The sequence below is a fragment of the Thamnophis sirtalis genome, unplaced genomic scaffold (genome assembly GCF_051295495.1).
Source record: "Thamnophis sirtalis isolate CommonGarterSnake01/CBP01778 unplaced genomic scaffold, rThaSir2_p1.2 scaffold_2, whole genome shotgun sequence".
In the NCBI taxonomy this organism is placed as follows: Eukaryota; Metazoa; Chordata; class Lepidosauria; order Squamata; family Natricidae; genus Thamnophis; species Thamnophis sirtalis.
Window position 1 is genome coordinate 24159059 of NW_028261382.1, and position 19544 is coordinate 24178602.

General features: G+C 44.8%; 1 protein-coding gene across 3 annotated transcripts in view; it reads left to right on the forward strand.

The window, feature by feature from the left end:
- The first annotated feature begins 482 nt into the window (after positions 1-482).
- MAN2A2 (mannosidase alpha class 2A member 2) overlaps positions 483-19544 on the forward strand; it is a 31891-nt gene continuing 12829 nt past the window's right edge. For 2 of the 3 annotated variants that reach the window (XM_087704458.1, XM_087704457.1), the window contains exons 1-4: positions 483-1079; positions 1155-1412; positions 1503-1647; positions 13152-13323. In XM_087704458.1, coding sequence (XP_087560584.1) covers positions 948-1079; positions 1155-1412; positions 1503-1647; positions 13152-13323 — 707 coding nt within the window. In that variant the 5' untranslated portion in view covers positions 483-947. The remainder of the gene's footprint in view (positions 1080-1154; positions 1413-1502; positions 1648-13151; positions 13324-19544) is intronic. The other variant, XM_014072371.2, reaches the window with a different exon arrangement.

The window sequence follows — 19544 nt, forward strand, 5'->3', positions numbered from 1 at the left end:
ATAGTTCCAAGCCAAAGCCTCTCAAAGAATCAGGAATCCACATCAGTGGTCTATTGGCAAAACCTTCTTTCCTTAAATTGCCATGGCCAATAACAACAGCCCACCCCACAGTGATCCAGGCACAAGGATCAAATCCTGCAGGAGAACCAAATGCTGATTCTGCCCTCTCCACCACCCTGGTGATGTATATGGCTGGTTCTCCATTGTGAATTATACATTCATGCTTTCCTCTTTTTGTCTCTCTCATCTTTGAGGCTATTTAATATGCCAGTTCGTGGGAAGATAAAGATGGCAAAAGTTTTGGTCATTATTAAGCCAATTTTAGGGCTCATCCAGGGCGCCCCTGGCTGGCACTTTAGGCTAAAGAGAGAGCAGGGCCCCCGAAGTCTTCCTTAAGAGCCCGCAGGGCCTATCCCGAGGTTCCGGGAGAGGCTCAACCGCGGCTGCTTCAGGCCTTTGGCAGAAACGGCGAGGAGCGTAGCCCTTAGCCGGGCAGCTGGGCCTCCCGGGCCCTCGCGTAACCTTTACGGGACCCGAACGTCAAGCCACATAGGCAGCAACGGAGCAGCCACGGGCGCCAAGCCAGGGAGCCTGCCCGCGAGGATCCCCAGGCCGGTCTTGCGGTAGGCCTTTGGGGGACGAGGCGGCGGCCCACTTGCCTTCACGCGCTTCCAAGGCGCGGATCCACTCCGGGGGCCGGCTCGGCCTCGCAGGAAGAGCAGCGGCGTGGTCGGGAGGCGCCACCACAAACCTGTCAGGGCGGAGGCGAGGCCGGCGGCGCGGGACGGGGAGCGGCGGGCCGCCCGCTCTGGCCGGGCCGGCAGGGGCCGCTGTGACCGCGGCGGTGCGCCTCCCGAGGCGACGCGGGCAGGAGCGTCGGCGGCGAGAGCCAGGCGGGCCGCGGAGGAGCTGGGTCGGGGCGGCGAGGCCCCGCGGTGCGGCGGCCGATGAAGCTGAAGAAGCAGGTGACGGTGTGCGGGGCGGCTGTCTTCTGCGTGGCCGTCTTCTCGCTCTACTTGATGCTGGACCACGTGCAGCGCGACCCCGCCCGGCCCCTCCCCGGGGGGCACCTGCCGCGGGTGAGTCCGGGCGTGGGGGCGCGGGCGTGGGGGCGGGCGGGGGTCCCCCAGGCTGACCTGGCGCCCCCCCCGCAGAGCCAGATTTCGGCGCTACAAAGCCGCATCGAGCAATTGGAGCAGCTCCTGGAGGAGAACCACGAGATCATCGGGCGCATCAAGGACTCAGTACTGGAGCTGACGGTCGGGCACGAGGGGCGGAGCGCGCTGCTGCCCCTCCGGCTGGCCAATGGCTCCTGGGCGCTGCCCGCCGATGGGCGGCCTGGCTTCTTCTCCGTGGCGCCCGGAGACTGCCGGCTCGGCCCGCGCGCCGCCCGCCCCGAGCCCGTCCTGCAGGTGAGCGGCGGGGGGGGGAGGGGGGGAGAAGAGAGGCGGGGGGCGGGGGGGGCGCCCAGTGCACCTGCCTTCTCCAACCTCCGCCCGCAGATGCTGGCGGTGTCGGCACTGTTGCCCTACGACAACCAGGACGGCGGGGCGTGGAAGCAGGGTTTCGAGATCACCTACGAGCCCCACGAGTGGGACGCGCAGCCGCTGCAGGTCTTCGTGGTGCCCCACTCCCACAACGACCCAGGTGAGCCGGCGGGGCAGACGGCAAATTGGCCTTCCATGCGGGTAGGACTCGGGAGCTTCCTGGCTGGGCTCTGTGGCGGGGAGGTTGCGCTTGTGGAGCCTGTGGACACCACAGGTCCTGAACTGGGAGGAGAAGGGGAAACTCGGGAGCAGAATGAGAAGCAACTCATCCAATGCCCGACTGCTCAGATGCATATCTTCACTTTACCCTATGTGATTTACCCCCACTTCAGTTCTTACTTTCCAGCATAAGCAGTTACAGAGGCAGAAAAGGATTAAATGGTAAACCAAAGAAATTAAACACATGATTAGAAAACCAAACGTACCTTGAAAAAGGCAATATAATAGAGAAGGAAATGTACCAGAAAGTACTGTACACCAACACATACCCATCAGAATAGGGCTGGAAAGACCCTTGAGATCTTCTAGTCCAACCTCCTGCTCAAGCAGGAGACCCTATACCATTTCAGACAAGTGATTGCCCAGTCTCTTAAAAAATTCCAGTGATGAAGCACCTACAACTTCTGACCACAAGCTGTTCCACTGGTTAATTTTCTCACTGTTAGGAAAGTTTCTCCTTAATTCCAGATTGATTCTCCCTTTGGTTAGTTTCCATCCCTTGTTTCTTGTCCTGCCTTCTAGTGCTTTGAAAATTAAGTTGACCCATTCCTATTTCTGGCAGCCCCTTGGAAACTGGAACATTGCTATCATGTCCTCCCTATTCCTTCTTTTCTTTAGACTAGCCAAACCCAAATCCTGAAACAATTCTTTTTTTTGTCTTCAGGCCATTAATCATTTTAATTGCTCTTCTTTGCAATTTTGCAAAGTCTCAATATCTTTTTTTAATGTGGTGATCAAAACTAGATGCAATATTCCAGGTGTGGCCTTACTAAGGCTATAAAGTGATTCTAATACTTGATGTGATTTTGATTCTATGTCTCTGTTTATATAACCAAAGATTGTATTCACTTTTTGGGTTGTTGCCACACACTGCTGAGTCATATTTAAGTTATCATCCATTAGGATTCCACGGTGTAAACTAGTAAAAGCAATTTGGATATAAATTGCAATGTGACTTGGGAAAAAGACCTATAAATTTTATTAACAAATTTTTATTTAGATCTTGTCATAAAGGTGTAAGGTTTTTTTTCTTTTGGGGGGGGGGGTCTGATGAGAGGAGATGGGACATAAATAGTAAATGATTTTTAGCCAATTATAATAACAACAAGGAAATGTCAATGGATATTGTTTAATAATATATACATGCTATGGTATTGGCAAACGTAACTTGGATATAAATTCTAAACAGTGAGTTTGGGGAAAACGTGTGTGGGGGGGGAAGGTTTAGAAACTTTATTAATTGACTTTTACTTAAAAGATGTCATAAAGGTGTGATGTTATTGGAGGATTTTTTGAAATAGCTGATGAATGCCATTATGTGGTTGTGTCTTTAAGTATGAATGATTTGAGGTAAAAGCATGTTCAAATAATTGTAGTCAAATGAGAATTGTGGTACATAGATAGCAGTGGTGGGTTTCAAAAATTGTTTGAATCTACTCTGTGGGTGTGGCCTCCTTTGTGGGAGTGGCTTGCCACCCATGTGACCGGATGGGAATGGCTTGCCGCCCATGTGACCAGATATGAAGATGCCGACAACACTTGTCAGAACCACCTTAAATTACCTCACACACAGCACTGGCATGTATATGATGTAAACTTGTTTTTTAAAAGGCATCTTTGGTTTGCGTTAAAACAACTTCAACACACGCAATGTTCTGATTGCACCACAAATGCAGTAGTCATCCTTACCTTTCACAGAGGCACTGAGTTTTATAAATATGAGCATGATAGTGTAGAATAATCATATCCAAGGATCAGTGGTGGCTTTCAAAAAAGTTTGGAATCTCTGCTGTAGGTGTGGCCTGCTTTCCGGGTCCACTGGTGGAACCTCTTCTAACCGGTTCGGTAGATTTGACGAACCGGTTCTATCAAATAGTTGCGAACTGGTAGGAACCCACCTCTGATAGATAGTAAGATATACAAAGATTTTTGATTTAAAGTGTATAATCTAATATGAACTATAAGTAATGACTGTGGAAGAAATGCACGACAGTTATCTGTAACCAATCAACACGCTTTCTACAAGATGTAAAGAAGGATGATTCTTTTTTGTGTGTTTTTGTTCAATTAAAATTTTAAAAAACTTTTTAAAAAGATATAAAAAACAAGCAGACAAGCATCATTCCCTTCAGCCCCCCTTCCGAGTGGGAGACAAAAGTTTTTCTAAGATTACCTAGCAACAAATTGGGACCTAGGTTTTTAGGCCCGTTCCCAATAATAAAAGTAATCAATCCTGTGACAGTCCAGCTCAATCTCCCCTGCATTTTAGGGAAAATACATCCTGTGTTTCATTGTAGCCTACTAAAACTGACCCTGGGATCTAGGTTACGACCTCAGACCCAGACTGTACCTCCTCCTACAGTAGTACAGGGGGAAACCCTTTATGAAGTGAAGAAGATTCTAGACACTAAGTTGTATAGGACTCAATTACAATACTTAGTTCACTGGAAAGGGTACTCTTTGTCAGAAGCTATATAGGTAAGCCAAAGGATCCCCCGGGGTGGGGGAGGTGGTTAAGTAACTGATTAACCCCGTGTGTTACTTTCATTACAGGACACACTCTTCTGTTGAAGAGGGGCAGCCTGTCAGGCTTGGAAGCCATTGGGGTATCGGGCCTCAAGCCTGCCACATATTCAAACATAGTAACTATGGGAAACTGGGAGGGGGGATCGTATGGAGCTTGGCAGATGTGTAGCCAAAATAACATTCCTTCTAAGAAAGTCATTTGCACTCATCCCTGCACCTGGACAGATGTGGATGGGAGGAATCTTTATTTGTGGCAATGATGGTTGGACCATGTGATGGACATTGTGGGTGTTGGAGCAGGGTCTTGAATTTTCAACTGGATGGGGAAACCGGGAAGCTTTCAGATTCAGTTTTTCCCAGATGTGCCAACATGGCTCTTTTAATAAATTGGAGCTTTGAGGAATCTCTTGCCTTGGATTCTTATTTTATTTTGGATGATATTTAGAACCCTGACACTTGTCCCATCCCTACCGGAATCTGGACAACATCCCACTACAGAATCTTCACCCCTGGAGATAGGTCTGTAAGAAGCTTCTATCAGATCTTTAGCTAGTTTAGGAATTAAGCTAATTTTCGGGTTGTGCTGGGATTTTGCTTAATGAGAAAAATTCTGGTGTAGCAAGAATGTCTTGTAGAATCTATTAACCTATTAGGACCTGAAGACTCTCCATTTTTAATATTTTCAAAATTATAATCAGCTTCTTAATATGAAAATGGACAGCCTAAAAATTGAGTACTTTTCACTAATATTATTAGTATTTGTGATGGTGGGTTTTTAATACCTTGCATTGGCTTCATATAATTTTTAAAACTTATTTGCCAATAAGTTTTATTGTCAAATTTAGAGCATTTTTATATTAAAATTTGGGTTGATATTTTGTTGATTTCTAAAATGTTGATTTTTTTCTTTAAATTTCCAGTTACTAGCGCGTGTTAACAAAAAGTTTTATATTTTATCCAGAAATCCTTAGTTACTGAAGATATGCTCATCATCATGCAGATTTCTTTCTGATCCTGCATTTTGTTTATATTGCCTTCATAATATCCCATTTTTTTAAAAAAGTTTTATTATTTTAATTAAAAAAACACACCAAAAAATCATCCTTTGTTACATCTTGTAGAAAGCGTGTCGATTGGTTACAAATACATTTCATGCGTTTCTTCCACAATCATTACATATACTTCATTCAAATTGAATTATACATTTTAAATCAAATTTTTTAAACGTATTTTACTATCACTGTACCACAATTCTCATTTAATTACAATTATTTAAACGTGCTTTTATCTGAAATCATTTGTATTTAAAGACATAACCACCTATTGGCATTCATTCGCAATTTCAATAAACCTCCAATGACATTACATCTTTATAACATATTCTGAAACAAAATCAGTTAATAAGATATCTAAGCATTTCCCCCACTTTTCCTCACAATTTAAAGCTTATATCCAATTTGCTTTTCTAATACAACACATATATCATTAAACATTATCCATTAACATTTCCTTGATATTATTGTAGTTAACTAAAAATTATTTACTATTTATATCACCTCTCCTCATCAGGCCCAAAAGAATTATATCTTTATAGCAAGATCTAAACAAGAATTTATTAATAAAATTTATAGGTCTTTTCCCTAAGTCCCAGTTTACAATTTATATCCATGTTATTTTTACTAATTAAGCTTATCATTTCATTATTATCGCAGTTAATTATATGTTAACAAATGTACATTTAATAACAATTTAAAACAATCTACAAAATACTAACATTCCTACTTATTAATCACCAAAAGTATCCATTAACATTTCCTTGTTATTGTGGTTAACGAAAAAATATTTACTATTTATATCACATCTTCTCTCTTCAGACCTAAAGGAATTATATGTTTATAACAAGATCTAAACAAAAAATTATTAATAAAATTTATAGGTCTTTTTGCCAAGTCCCAATTTACAATTTTTAACTAAGTTACATATACTAATTGAGGTTATCATTTCATTATTGTTGTTGTAGTTAATTATATGTTAACGAATAAACATTCAATGATAATCTAAAACAATCTACAAAATACTGAAATTCCTACTTATTAATCACCAAAAATTAACTAACTTTTTATCATCAACTTTCATTATCAACCTATATCTTTCCAGTGACAAAACAATCTTATCTCTCTTGCCAGTTGTTTCTCTTTTCAGCTCCTTTATAAAGTTTTTATAAATTTCTCTCCACACTTTATTGCTTAAAAGATCTCTCAAATAGCTTTGTTGCTCTTGAATTGTTATTAACATTAGCTTGTGTTGGTTGTCAAATTTATTTCTGAAAAGGTTTCTCTTCTTAACTCCATCATTATCACCCTTTTTTTCCTCCTGTACTCTGGGATAAATTGTCAAAATTGTCAAATTCACTTTTCCATCTTCCCTTCTTTCCACTTTCACCCATATTTGCTCCATTAATAAGTTCATCTATTGTCTTGTCTTTATCTTCTATATTTTCATTCTCTTCTTTAATTTTTGGGGCTCCAACCCATCATCTTTTGCTGTGAGAAACAATAGTCTATCTAACTTCTTCTCAAATCTCCCAGAATATTTTGAATTCCAGCCAGGATATTTCAAAATTTTAAGGTTTCCTCATCTAGATATTGATCCATTTAAAAAAAATAAAATAAAATTAAAAAAAAGAGAGAAAAAAAGAAAAAAGGTGTCTGATAGCCACTGCCACTCTAGCCTCCCAAGCCTCGTATGTATGTATGTATGTATGTATGTATGTATGTATGTATGTATGTATGTATGTATCAGGGGTGGGTTCCTGCCAGTTCTGACCTCTTCTATAGAAGAGATTCCACAAATCTACAGTGCCATTTAGAACTGGTTCCAGCTCCCTCCCCCCGCCCATCCACACATCATCAAGTTGAAGAGCAAGAGGAGGAATTCTGGGAGTTGAAATCCACAAGTCTTAAAGCTGTCAAGTTTGAACACCCCTAGGGGTTTTTTTCTAAAGGGGTGCAAGGGTCTTGTGACTTGACAGCTTTAAGTCTTGCATGCTTCAAATGAGTTTCTGAGCCAATATTTTGGTTGCTAAGCAAGAACGTTATTAAGTGAGTTTCACCACATTTTACAAGTTGTTCACGCCCACCCAGTCACATGACTGCCAAGCCACTCCCGCTCAGTCACATGGTTGGCAAGCCACTCCCACAAAGCAGGCCACACCTACAGAAGAGGTTCTAAAAATTTTTGAAACCCACCATTGGTATGTACATACTGCTTCCTTTCTCTGTCTATCGGCTCATCACAAGAGACCAGACAGAAAGCCATTATTTTTACTGTTGCCTTTGTTACATTTGTGTTGCATTTGTGCTGATTTATTTATCAGCACAAATGCAACATATATACATATGTATATGTATATTGATTTATATTTATATTATTTATATTTATATTATTTATATTTACATTTACATTTATATATTTTAAGTTAATTTAAGCACAAGTTCTTTTGTACTCTTCAAAGGAGAAGGATTCTATCTTTTTCTTTCTTTTTCCTTCTCTTACCAAAATATTTTCCAAGAGCACCTGCAAAAAACAATTTGTGCCTTTGACTCTCAGATTTTGTAAGCAAGTTGCAAACCCTTCAGTTACAAAGTTAGTAAGATCAAAGAGGAATGAACAAAGTATACATTGTTTCAAAAAAAGAACTCCAGACTCTGGCTTCCAAATGGCAGATTTGTCTTTTTCATACTTGTCTCAAGGTTATGGAAAACAAAAATCTTTAATTGTGTTTGGTGGAATTTAATAACAAACGATAGGAAGAATTTGTTAAAATAAAAAAGAGGGTTTTAATTCAAGCCAAAAAATAAGGTGATAAAAAATAGAGGGAAAAAAATCAATCCGTTCACTTCAAGCGGAGAAACAGGAAACATTACGGTCACTTCAATCCACAAAATTGTCAAGGCGCCCTACCTTAGTAACCAAGAAAGAAACCTCTCAACTCCATTTTGCAGAATTGAGTACTTTTACTGGTCATGAGTAGATAGCAGCTAAGCAAAGCAAGATCTAAGGCAAAAGCATGCGTAATCATAGATATCAATATGTGACCCAACCCCCACCCTCTGGTAACCCCATCCCATGGTCCAATCTGCACATCCCTCAGGTGTCATGTGGGAGACATCTTCAAAAAGCATCATCAGGTTGGCATGCTGGACAGTTAGCCTTGGCGGCAAATCCTCTATCTGCAGTATGTGCAGTAGATGGTGAGAACAACTCCCTTTTTACAACCACTCCTGTACTGAGTACTTCCCCACCCAAATACCATGCCCTCGCTCCCCATTTCAATGGCAGCCAAAAGCAAGCAGCAAAGCAAAGGCTGACATCCGGCCCTCCGTCAGAAAAGGAAGTCATCCCTGCAGGAAAACAAAGAAACAAACAAACAAACATACAAAGAACACAAAAGAGGAACAAGAAAAGGTAGAAATATAAAAGTCAATTCGGGTCAGGGCTTATCGGGGTAGGCAGAGTAGAATTTACGCAATAGACTAGGAGCCCTAACGTGGGACTTATCGACCCATTCAGCTTGAGAGGGGAAAAAATGTTTCCAGGAGACTAGATATTGAATTTGATTTCTATGTTTTCTAGAGTCCAAAATCTCCTTAATCTCAAAATGTTGCTCTCCTTCAATGAGAAGAGGGGCAGGTGGCGCAGGTAGAGGAACCTGCAAAGAGGAAGTGTGTTCTGGCTTTAAAAGGTTTACATGAAACGCCGGGTAAACACGGTTAAGATACTTTGGCAGTTCCAATCGCACTGAAAAAGGATTAATGATCTTCACATTTAGATAGTTTGGCATAAAGTTCCGCTGCCCTGAGTTTCTTGAGCACTGAACGCACCAATTTCACATGTTCTTCACATGTTTCTGTGTAAATAAGGATGTCATCAAGGTAGAACATCACGCCCTTGTACAGGTGCTCATGCAAAACTTCATTTATCAATTGCATAAAACAGCTGGTACCCCCTATAGGCCAAATGGGAGTACTCAGAATTGGAAACAACCAAGTGGGCAGTTGAAAGCAGTTTTCCATTCATCTCCCTCTTTAATTTTGATTCTGTAATAGGCTTCTCTTAGGTCCAATTTCGTGAAAATCTTTCCTTTACCCAACTGGGCCAACATATCCTTCATTAAAGGTAGGGGGTAAACATTCTGTATACACACAGCATTAAGGTTTTTGTAATTAACACAGAGACTAAAGGAGCCATCTTTCTTTTCTCTGAACAACACTGGAGCGGCCACTCGGGGCCTAGCAGATTCAATAAACCCCCTTTGCAAATTTTTGTCAATAAACTTCCGTAATTCATCCATTTCACGGGGGGTCATCAAATAGATCTGGGGTTTTGGAAGTTTTACCTTGGGGAGGATATCAATCTGTGTAATCAGTGGCACGGTGTGAGGGTAATTTATCAGAGGATTTTTCACTGAAAACATCTCTTAGGTCCCAATATTCTTTTGGGATTTTCTCCTCCCCCTCAATTTTCTCTTGCCCCGTGGCTGCTAGGTTAGAGTCAGCATTATCATGTTTGGGAGCCCCCCCTCTCCCTCAGGGGGTGTAGCAGATTGGATGAGTAACCACCCTTTCCTCCAATTGATGTGTAGGTTCTATTTATGTAACCAGGGTAAGCCTAATATAAGAGGCCGTCCATTCCTGGTGCTACAATAAAACTTATTGTCTCTTGGTGAGTTCCCATCCACATGTCTATTGGCTCAGTAACAAAATGGGCAGGGCTCCCTCAGCTATTGAGCCGTCCAGCTGGCAAAAAGCAATTGGGACTTTTAAAGTTTTCAGTTTCAGGCCCAATTTTTCCACCACTTCGGGGCTAACAATGCAACGTGTGCAACCCGAATCTAAAAGGGCCAACATTTTTTCTTGCGCTCCAGTAGAGGGCACTTTAAGTTCAACTGGGATAGTCATGGGGCCCAATCGGGAATTTACCAGACGTTCATCGTCAGATTCAGTTTCACTTTCCTCCGATGCGGAGGGTGATTCCTCTTCCCCTGGAGCAGGGCGGAACTGTGGATTAGGTTCCACCCCTTTCATGGCGGTCTCCCTCCTCTTCCCAGGCAGTTTATCTGGCTTTCTCTCCCTCCTAGGAGAGGGCTTTGGTCTCATTTTGGTGCGGAAATTTGCTGCTTGGTGCCCCTCCTTCCTGCAACGGAAACATGATCGGCTTGGGCTTGCTTGCAGACCCACTTTCCCCTCCTTTAGGAGCTCCTGGGGGGGGTTGGGAGGGGTAGCCTTCTCTTTTTCACTATCTTCATGGTAATTGTCTCGGGCTAAATCAATCTCCACATCTGCATCATACCTGCAATCTGCGAGGGACCCCCTTTTTACACAGTTCTGGTATATGTCTTTGTTTAAACCATCCATGAACCCATCCATCAAAGCTTCTTCGGACCAACCCCGCGTGTAAACGGACAATTCACGAAATTCTTGTATATATTCAGCAACTGGCCTGTTCCCCTGGATAAGTGTTTTAAATTTAGTTCTTGCTTTTCGCTCTGTGAGTGGATCATCAAAACGTTTTCTCAGGGTGGCCATAAATCTATTATAGTCTCTCAGTAGGGGGGAGTCAGCATTATGCAGGGCCACCATCCAAGCAGCTGCCTTATTTTCCAATGCCTTGGCCTCCTCAGTTGGCAGATCATCTCCGAAATGTTGCATGCAATTCCATACTTGAACGAGGAAGAACCCTAAATCTTTAGATTCTCCCCCAAATTTCACACCAAGTGAGGGAACTTTAGCCATCCGGCGTCTGCAGGGGGCCCCTCCTGCTCTTGGGATGTTTCTGGTGGCTGCTGCTGGGGTCGGGGCTGGGTCATTCTGATCAGTTCCACCTTCTGATCCCCCGGCTCCTCTCGGCAGAACAGGCCCTCTGCCGATCTCTCCTCTGTTTCTGGGAGATCTTCTTTTTCAGGACCACTCTCACATAAGCGTTGCCTTTCCCAAGCCTTTTCAAAGAGCTTCATGGCCTGGGACACCATAAGGTTCTCCTCATCTGCCTCCTGCCAAGCAGCTGCTGGTCGCCTCTGTCTCTTCGTGGTAACTCCAGCCAGAGTTTCCTCGGGGTCATACTTCTGTCCCACTCCCAATGTCCATCGGGGCGAATGGATCATTCTTCCAAGTGTAGTCCGGCCATTCACTCTGTTTCCAAAGGGCACGATGACGCAGCCGCTCCCATATCATCCTCCTGGTCACTGCCTTGGAGGGACATTCTTCAGGGTTTGGGGATTTTGTTGCACTCCCCTTGGAAGGTGTTAGCTCCGGGATGAGTGCGAAACTGAGATCTTGCTTAATGTCAAGGCGGCCTCCCTCAGTAACCAGGAAAGAAACCACTCAACTCCATTTTGCAGAATTAAGAGTACTTTTACTGGTCATGAGTAGATAGAAGCTAAGCAAAGCAAGATCTAAGGCAAAAGCGCGCGTAATCATAGATATCAATATGTGACCCAACCCCCTCCCCCTGTTAACCTATCCCATGGTCCAATCCGCACATCCCTCAGGTGTCATGTGGGAGACATCTTTAAAAAGCATCATCAGGTTAGTATGCCGGACAGTTGGCCTTGGTGGCAAATCCTCTATCTGCAGCATGCGCAGTAGATGGTGAGAACAACTCCCTTCTTACAATCACTCCTGTACTGAATACTTCCCCACCCAAATACCATGCCCCGCTCCCCATTTCAATGGCAGCTGAAAACAAGCAGCAAAGCAGGCTGACATATTGTTACAAGAAAAAGCAAAAACTTTCCAAGGCAGTCCAAATTTGCCGTTTTATTCTTTTACTTAAAGGACTAATTTATCTTTTAAAAAAAGTTTCCTTGGGCAGTTTTTCTCAGAATAAAAAAAAAACCTCACCCGAGGGACTCACTTTCACTTCCTTCCTTCCGGAGCCTTCTCCAACTTCGTTAGCCTGGGGACTACCTGTTTGCCGCCAGCTTGAAGCACTTCCCTTGGGTCAATCAAGGACTTTGCGATGTCCCTGAGACCAGCAAGGCTTTGTCTTCCTGTTCACTGTCTCTACACGACGGTTTAGGTCCTGCTGCATTGTCCAATGGCAAAAGTGTCAACGGCGGTCTTGGACTGTTGAGATTGCACGATGTGTTGTCACGATGTTGGCTCCTCTTCTCATGATATCCCATTTTTGTGGTGAACAGTATTTTTCTTGGCTCTTTTTTCAAATTTTGAGCTAATTTTTTTTAACTTCCAAATTGAACGATAATACACTACAAATGTGCCAAGAGGACTTTGTCACCCAAATTAAATTCAGAAATCACTGAAAGCCTAGGATCCTTGGTGGCCCTCATTACTTTGGGACGGCTTATCCCCAGACCTCCCCCACTATAGTAACTTTTCAGAGAGCCATAAAAATATGATTTTTCAGGCATTTGGACATGAGATCCTGTTATCTCCAAACAGTGATGCATAGGACTGATTGGTTTTAAAATTTTAATTACTTTTGTAAAATCTGATATGTTCAGACTTTCTGGATATGGAGCAGCATATATATTGCAGTAATAAGTACTGTTACTCCTGAGTCATTAGGATAAAAGTTGTTGCTGATTTTATTCATACACCAAAGCTTTAACTGTCTCTTCTCCAGATTCCTCAGCCATGGGCATGCTACCTTCATCAAAACTATTTTATTTCAATCATTACAATTCCTTGAAATGATGTAGTGAGAGATGTGTAGCAAATAGAGACCAGCATATTCTTGTTCTGTTTCTCTTCCTGACGTCTCCTTTTTGTCAAGAGCTAATGTATTGACATATTAGTGATGGGTGTGTTATAATGCTTCCTTGTATCTTACTCAAAGGCTGGATCAAGACATTTGACAAATACTATGTTGACCAGACTCAGCACATTCTGAACAATATGGTGCTGAAACTGCAGGAAGACCCACGGCGGCGCTTCATTTGGTCCGAAATCTCTTTTTTCTCCAAATGGTGGGACAACATCAGCAGCCAAAAACAGACTGCAGTCCGCAGGTAACTGTGATTGGGTTGTGTCTGTGTGTGTGAGATTTATTTTCTGATTTTAGAATTTGGGAAACATAATTTTAGAAGGATCATATCAAGGGTTGGGAAAGAACTTGGTGCAGAAATGTGAGTGTTTTAGTCACATAGGTAATCCTGTGCAGATGTGTGCAGACGTACAAGAGGAACTAGACTGCAGCAAAAGATGCAGTTTGTTTTGCACAATAGAGTCCGTGAGCCAGAATATCTCCCTAAGTAACTTGAACATCCTACATTGTTTTGTGTTTCCTCTGTCATTTGCCAAAGCGGAAAAAAATTGCTCTCAGATTTCATTGAGGAATTTGGGAATTGGTTTTTCACCCACCTTTATACCAAGCTTATAAAAAATCAGTAGGATGTTAACTGTTAACTTTAACATCCTACTGGATGTTAAACCTGGTGGAATGGAGACAGTTAGCAGGAAACAATTATTTATGGTTTCAAAGATGGAGGAGAAATATAAGAGAATGATATAAAAGATTGCATAGGGATAACAAGCTAGAAAATGCAAAGATAGACAGAGGCCTTCATTGAAATATATACAGGCAAAGAAATACTGGTAATGTTATGTAGGGAACACAGGGATGTTCTTAAGGCATCTGTGAGATGATATAGAATAACAGCTATGTAACATAAAAGCAGCATCACTTATTCACACACAAGATCTGGGTTCCACAGTACATTACACTTATCACCAAATTAACTCATTTTTAATATCCTTGCCCTTTGCATATCTTTGTAACATAGGTCAGGCCTGTCCTTCTGTCCACAATGAGTTTATGCATGAGGAGAACTTTATTACAGACAAAAAGGAGTTTGGCAATGACAAACAGATTCAGGGTTTCTGAGCACTTGGTAATCTAGCTTGAGGGTGGAAGGCAGGAGAGTCCAAGTGGGACTTGGTCTCAAACAATCCATGCCACTTCCCCAATTACATCCTTCCCCTTGCCTCCTGCCATCACTTCCTCTGTCCACTACTGATCTGATCTTCATCTCTTTCTCAATACTCTGCCTCCTTTTATGATCCCTAATAAGCTCAGTTCCCCAGTAAACCTGCTTCTGGGGTCATCTCTAGGCCTCTCTTCATAACCTGAATGTCTCAGGTGTGCCTAACAGTTGCTTGTCAGTCATCTGGAGCTTCATGTACTCAATGAACAGCTACCAAGATTCACCTATCCAATACTGTAAACCCTCTAAGCCAATGGTTCTCAACCTGTGGGTCAGGACCCCTTTGGAGATCGAATGACTCTTTCACAGGGGTCGCCTAAGACCATTGAAAAACACATATTTTCAATGGTCTTAGGAACCGAGACACCAATTTTATGGTTGGGGGTCACCACAACATGAGGAACTGCATTAAAGGGTTGTGGTTGGGAATGTTGAGAATCACTAAGCCCTCACCCAGTTCCAAATTTTTCACTTCATCCCCCTGCAGTCCTATTCCCTATGTTATATCTGAACATTATGGATGAAGCAGGCTATTGTGTTAAGCTGAAAGGGAGTTTCTGTGGCTTGGGTGTTATGTGAAAACTGCCATTGTGAGGTGCTAAGTGTATTTTGTACTTAACCATGGTGCAATCTCAGAAATTCTGTTCCTGGATGTTGGTTTTTTTGTGGGATATTTTGACCAATTTGTAAAAGTTTGATTCAATCTTGAAGGATATCTAGATTGTTGCTGGAGTGGGCAGGAAAATGAAAATATTTTACTTTTCCTGTGTGCTGCTTGGAGAATCCAAGCATGGTTAAATTCTGTCTTTCTGCCCAATGGACTGGATTGAATTTTCTGGCCAGGCCTCCTTGTCTCCTCTAATATTCAGTTTTTCAATTCAGTCCAGCCCATTCAGACGCATCTTAAGTAGTCTCCAAATAATTGTAGATTAGAATTTTATTTGGTGTTGAGTGTATTTTAAATTTCTTTTTTGGTTTGATAGTCTTGCTTTTGTTAGTGTGACTGTAGTGAGTTTGTCTTTTGTTTCTTTACCGCTCTCAACGGTTCGGGTTCAGCTGAGGCAGACAAAGCTCAACCACGTGCGCTGGACTTTGCCTGGGAGCATGTCCTTAAGTGGATCTTCACCTCCGGGATTGTCTGCTTGTTTGGCGACCTGCGGGGCTAGCCGCTCTGCTCACTTGATCGTGCTGATTACCGTCTAGAGCCTTGCGGAGCCCGGAGCGGCTTTTCCTTATTGGAGCCAATCAGCATGTTCCTCACTGGGCACAGCCATTTTGGATCGTCTTCCTCCAGTGGCCATTTTGGGCGCCAAACTTCTCCTGTGCTCGGATTCCCGCTCTTGTCCATCAATGGTTCAGTGGCGGAGATTGTTGTTGCGAGCAGCGGAATCAGCGAGGCAACATTTCGGAGGTTTTTGGCAGCAGCCATCCTCCACAGAGCTCCTTAGCTGTAGGCCCTTTGGTTTTTCGACCACCTTTCAACCCGGCTGTGTTGTGACCGTTTTTGGGTCCAGATCTCCCTCCCTTCCCTCAGGGAGTATGCGAACCTATTTGATTTTGAGTTAGAGTCAGAGGGAGAGGGTCCTTCTAACCCTCCCCTGGACAGGGGTTCAACTCACAGGCCCACTGTGGCGGGGACCTTCCCAGTGGAGGACCAGAGCCGGCTCTCTCAGCAGAGATGCAAGAGGTAATCACCATGGTGATATCCTAGGGCATCGCCAAGGGTCTGCAGCAGCGGGAGGGACAGTGTCCTGTTCCTCAACCTGAACAGCAAGCACCCTCGGCTCGCAAGGAGAAAGCTCATCCCATTAGGCCTTCTTCCCCTGCTCCTTCTGTGGCTACTGTGGAGGATGATGATCTGGGGGATCAGGACTTGTTGGAGGACGAGGGCCTAGTAGCTGACAAGCCCGCATTTGCCGGGTTGTTTAAACCCACCTTGCTCAAATCCATCCTATTCAAGGCAAAGATCGCCACCCATATGGAGGCAGAGTCTCCCCCAGATCAAGGGGCCCTTGATCCAGTTGATCACAGTAAGGGCTTATTTGATGAGCATGTGCTAGCACAGGAGATTGTTCCGTCACCTAAGCTTTGGATGTAGTCCAAAGGCAATGGGTGCAGCTAGGAACCTTGGCTACGCCTGGCGGCAATGACAAACATCTCTATTCCGTTGACCCCAGTATGGAGGAGATCTTAAAACTCCCAACTGTAGATCCTCCTGTCGCTGCCCTTACTTCCTCATCAGTCCGGATCTCTTGGAGGGCCTAAAAACGGAAGATAAAAGAGCTGAACGGGCCTGTCATAAGACCCATCAAGCCATAGTATGAGCCATTAAAGCAGCCACTTCTGCCTCTTTCTTTAATTGGGCCTCCATTGCTTGGCTTCGCCAATTAATCACCAGACTTCCCCAAGGGTATTGCAGACTATGCCATGACGTCAACAAAATCGTGGCCGCAGTGGAATACTCTGCGGATGCTACCCTTAATGCCGCAAAATTCGGTTTGCATGCCATGGCCTCTAATGTCACCTTTTGACGTCTCTTATGGCTTCGCCATTGGAATGCCGATATGAGATCAAAATGGAAGCTGGCCTCAGCTCCATTCAAAGGGGTCAAGCTGTTCGGGGAAGCTTTAGAATCAGTGTTAGTGGAGAATAAGGACAAGCGGAAGGTTATGCCCTTGTGTCGTGCAAACTGGACCGCAGGTCTTCCTATTTTCGTAGGCAAACACCCCACCAGACTGATCTGTAGCCCAATACTTCCTCCTTTCAGCGGCTGAACCAACAGGGCCAGGACCATGTGCAGGATAGACAGTCCTTTCGGAATAAGAACCATTACCAGTCCTTTTCCCACCGGCCATTTCGAGGGGGGCCTGGAAACAGGCCCTTCAGAAGAAATAAGTGACCACCATCCCAACCCTCCCATAGGGGGCGGCTACATCTCTTCACCACCCATTGGGAGGAGATGATGAGCCGACACCTCGGATGTGTGAGTCCTCCTATTAGGCCTGACTTTGGAATTTTTCTCCTCCCCCCCCCCCACCACTTTATTCATTGCCCTACTCCAAATTGCCCCATCAAGAGAGGCCTTATGGAGGCCGAGATCAGTCATCTAAGGGAAATCAGGGCAATAGAACCGGTCCCTCCTGGTCAGGAACGCAGGGGCTTCTACTCCATCTTATTCCTAATAATTCCTCTAATTCAAAATGCAGTTGTTCCAGTCCATTCTGGGCTGCATCCAAGAGGGGGATTTCCTGACATCAATCGACCTGAAGGAGACGTATCTTCACATGCCCATCAGACCCATCAGAACCTGCACACAGGTTCTTCTACAGAGGGGCCCACTTCCAGTAAAGGGCCCTTCAATTCAGCCTGTCATCGGCCCCCAGGACTTTTACAAAGATACTGGCAGCAGTGGCTGCGCATCTACGACAGCGTCCAATACGTCTCCAATGCTTATTGATCCAGTCGTCGACACCAGCTCAGGCGGCACACCACCTCCGCATCACCATGCGAACTCTACAAAATTACGGCTTTACCATAAACCTCGAGAAAAGTCACCTGACTCCCATCACCAGACTGCTGCATTTGGGAGTGGTGACTGCATGTCATTTTGTCAGGTCTCCCTGTCTCAAGACTGCATTATGAGCCTTAAAGAACTGGCCCGCTGAGTGTGCAGCTCCCCCAGAGTCCAGGTGCTCACACTGTCACAATTATTGGGAAAGATGATTTTGTGCCTATCAATAGTTCCTTGGACACGACTGCACACAAGACATCTGCAGTGGTTTCTACTCCCGATGCATAGAGCCAACGCCAGCAATTCCCGGACCAAGGTGAATCTTCCTTCCAAGGTTCTCCGTTCCCTCGGGTGGTGGCAGTCCCCAGCTGTGTCGAAGGGAACCTTCTTCAAGGAACCTGTTCGACTGATCATTGATGCCAGACTTTTCAGCTGTGGAGCTCCTTTTCAAAACCAGGATGCACAAGGTCAGTGGTCACCTCAAGATCCCTCTCACAACATAAATTGGTTAGAGTTGAGGGCGGTAAGGCTGGCTCTGAGTAGTTTTCAATGGGACATACGGGGCCATGTTCTCGTACTCACCGACAACATAGCGACAAAGGCGCACATAAACCGTCAAGGGGGAACCAGATCCAGCTCGCTCATGTCGAAGGGGGAAGCCCTGGGTTGATGGACGGAGAGACATCTGGAGTCCATACGGGCAGAACACATCTCTGGGGTGAACAATGTACAGGCGGATTGGCTGAGCAGGACCACTCTGGACCATTCGTAGTGGCGCCTGCTTTCGCAGATTTTCCAGCACCTTTCAAGGAGGTTTGGTCTTCCCTTGGTTGACCTGTTCACCACCCCAGAGAATGCCCAGCTCCCCCGCTTCTTCACCAGGTTCCAGTGTCCCCTGGCAGAGGGGATCGATACACCGCTGCCCCTGGCCACCCGGCCTTCTTTATACTTTTCCTCTGTTGGCTCTCATTCCCAGAGCAATCAGAAAGATTCTGGGGGAAGGTGCAGAGGTACTTACTGGCCCAGACGGAATTGGTTCGCCGACCGGACCTGCCTCTCTATCGCACACCCCTGGAGAGTTCCATGGGAATTGATCTCTTTCAACCAGTGGGCGGTTCTCCACCCGGAGCCTCAGTGGCTCAACCTAACCATCTGGCACTTGAGAGGGACCTCCTAGAAAAGGCCAGGTTTTCCAGCAAGGTCATCAGAGCCATACAGGCTTTCAGACACCTGTCTACCACTAGGATATATGATGCCACTGGACCACTTTTGCTCGCTGGTGTGCAGGCCACCAGATTCAGCCTCCTACAGTTTCGATCCCACAAATCTTGAACTTTCTCCAGGAGGGCCTTTATAAAGCATTAGCCCCTAATGCCCTGTGATGCCAGGTGGCCGTTTTATCCACTGTAATCCCATCACCTACGCTCCAGCCACTCAGCAGAACACCGGAGGTGTGTGGCTCCCTGCACGGGGCTTCCAATCTTATCCCTCCAATCATTCACCGTTACCCATCCTGGGATCTTGCCACAGTTCTCAGGGGTCTCTCCACCTCGCCCTTTGAACCCATCTGCAATGCTTCCTTGCGACACCTGACTCTTAAAACTGCCTTTCTTGTCGCAATTTTGTTGGCACGCAAGATCTTGGAGCTGGCGGCCCTATCTGTTCACAGTGATTTGTGCATCGTCCATCCAGACAGTGTCATTCTCCAGTTAAATCCATCCTTCCTGCTGAAGGT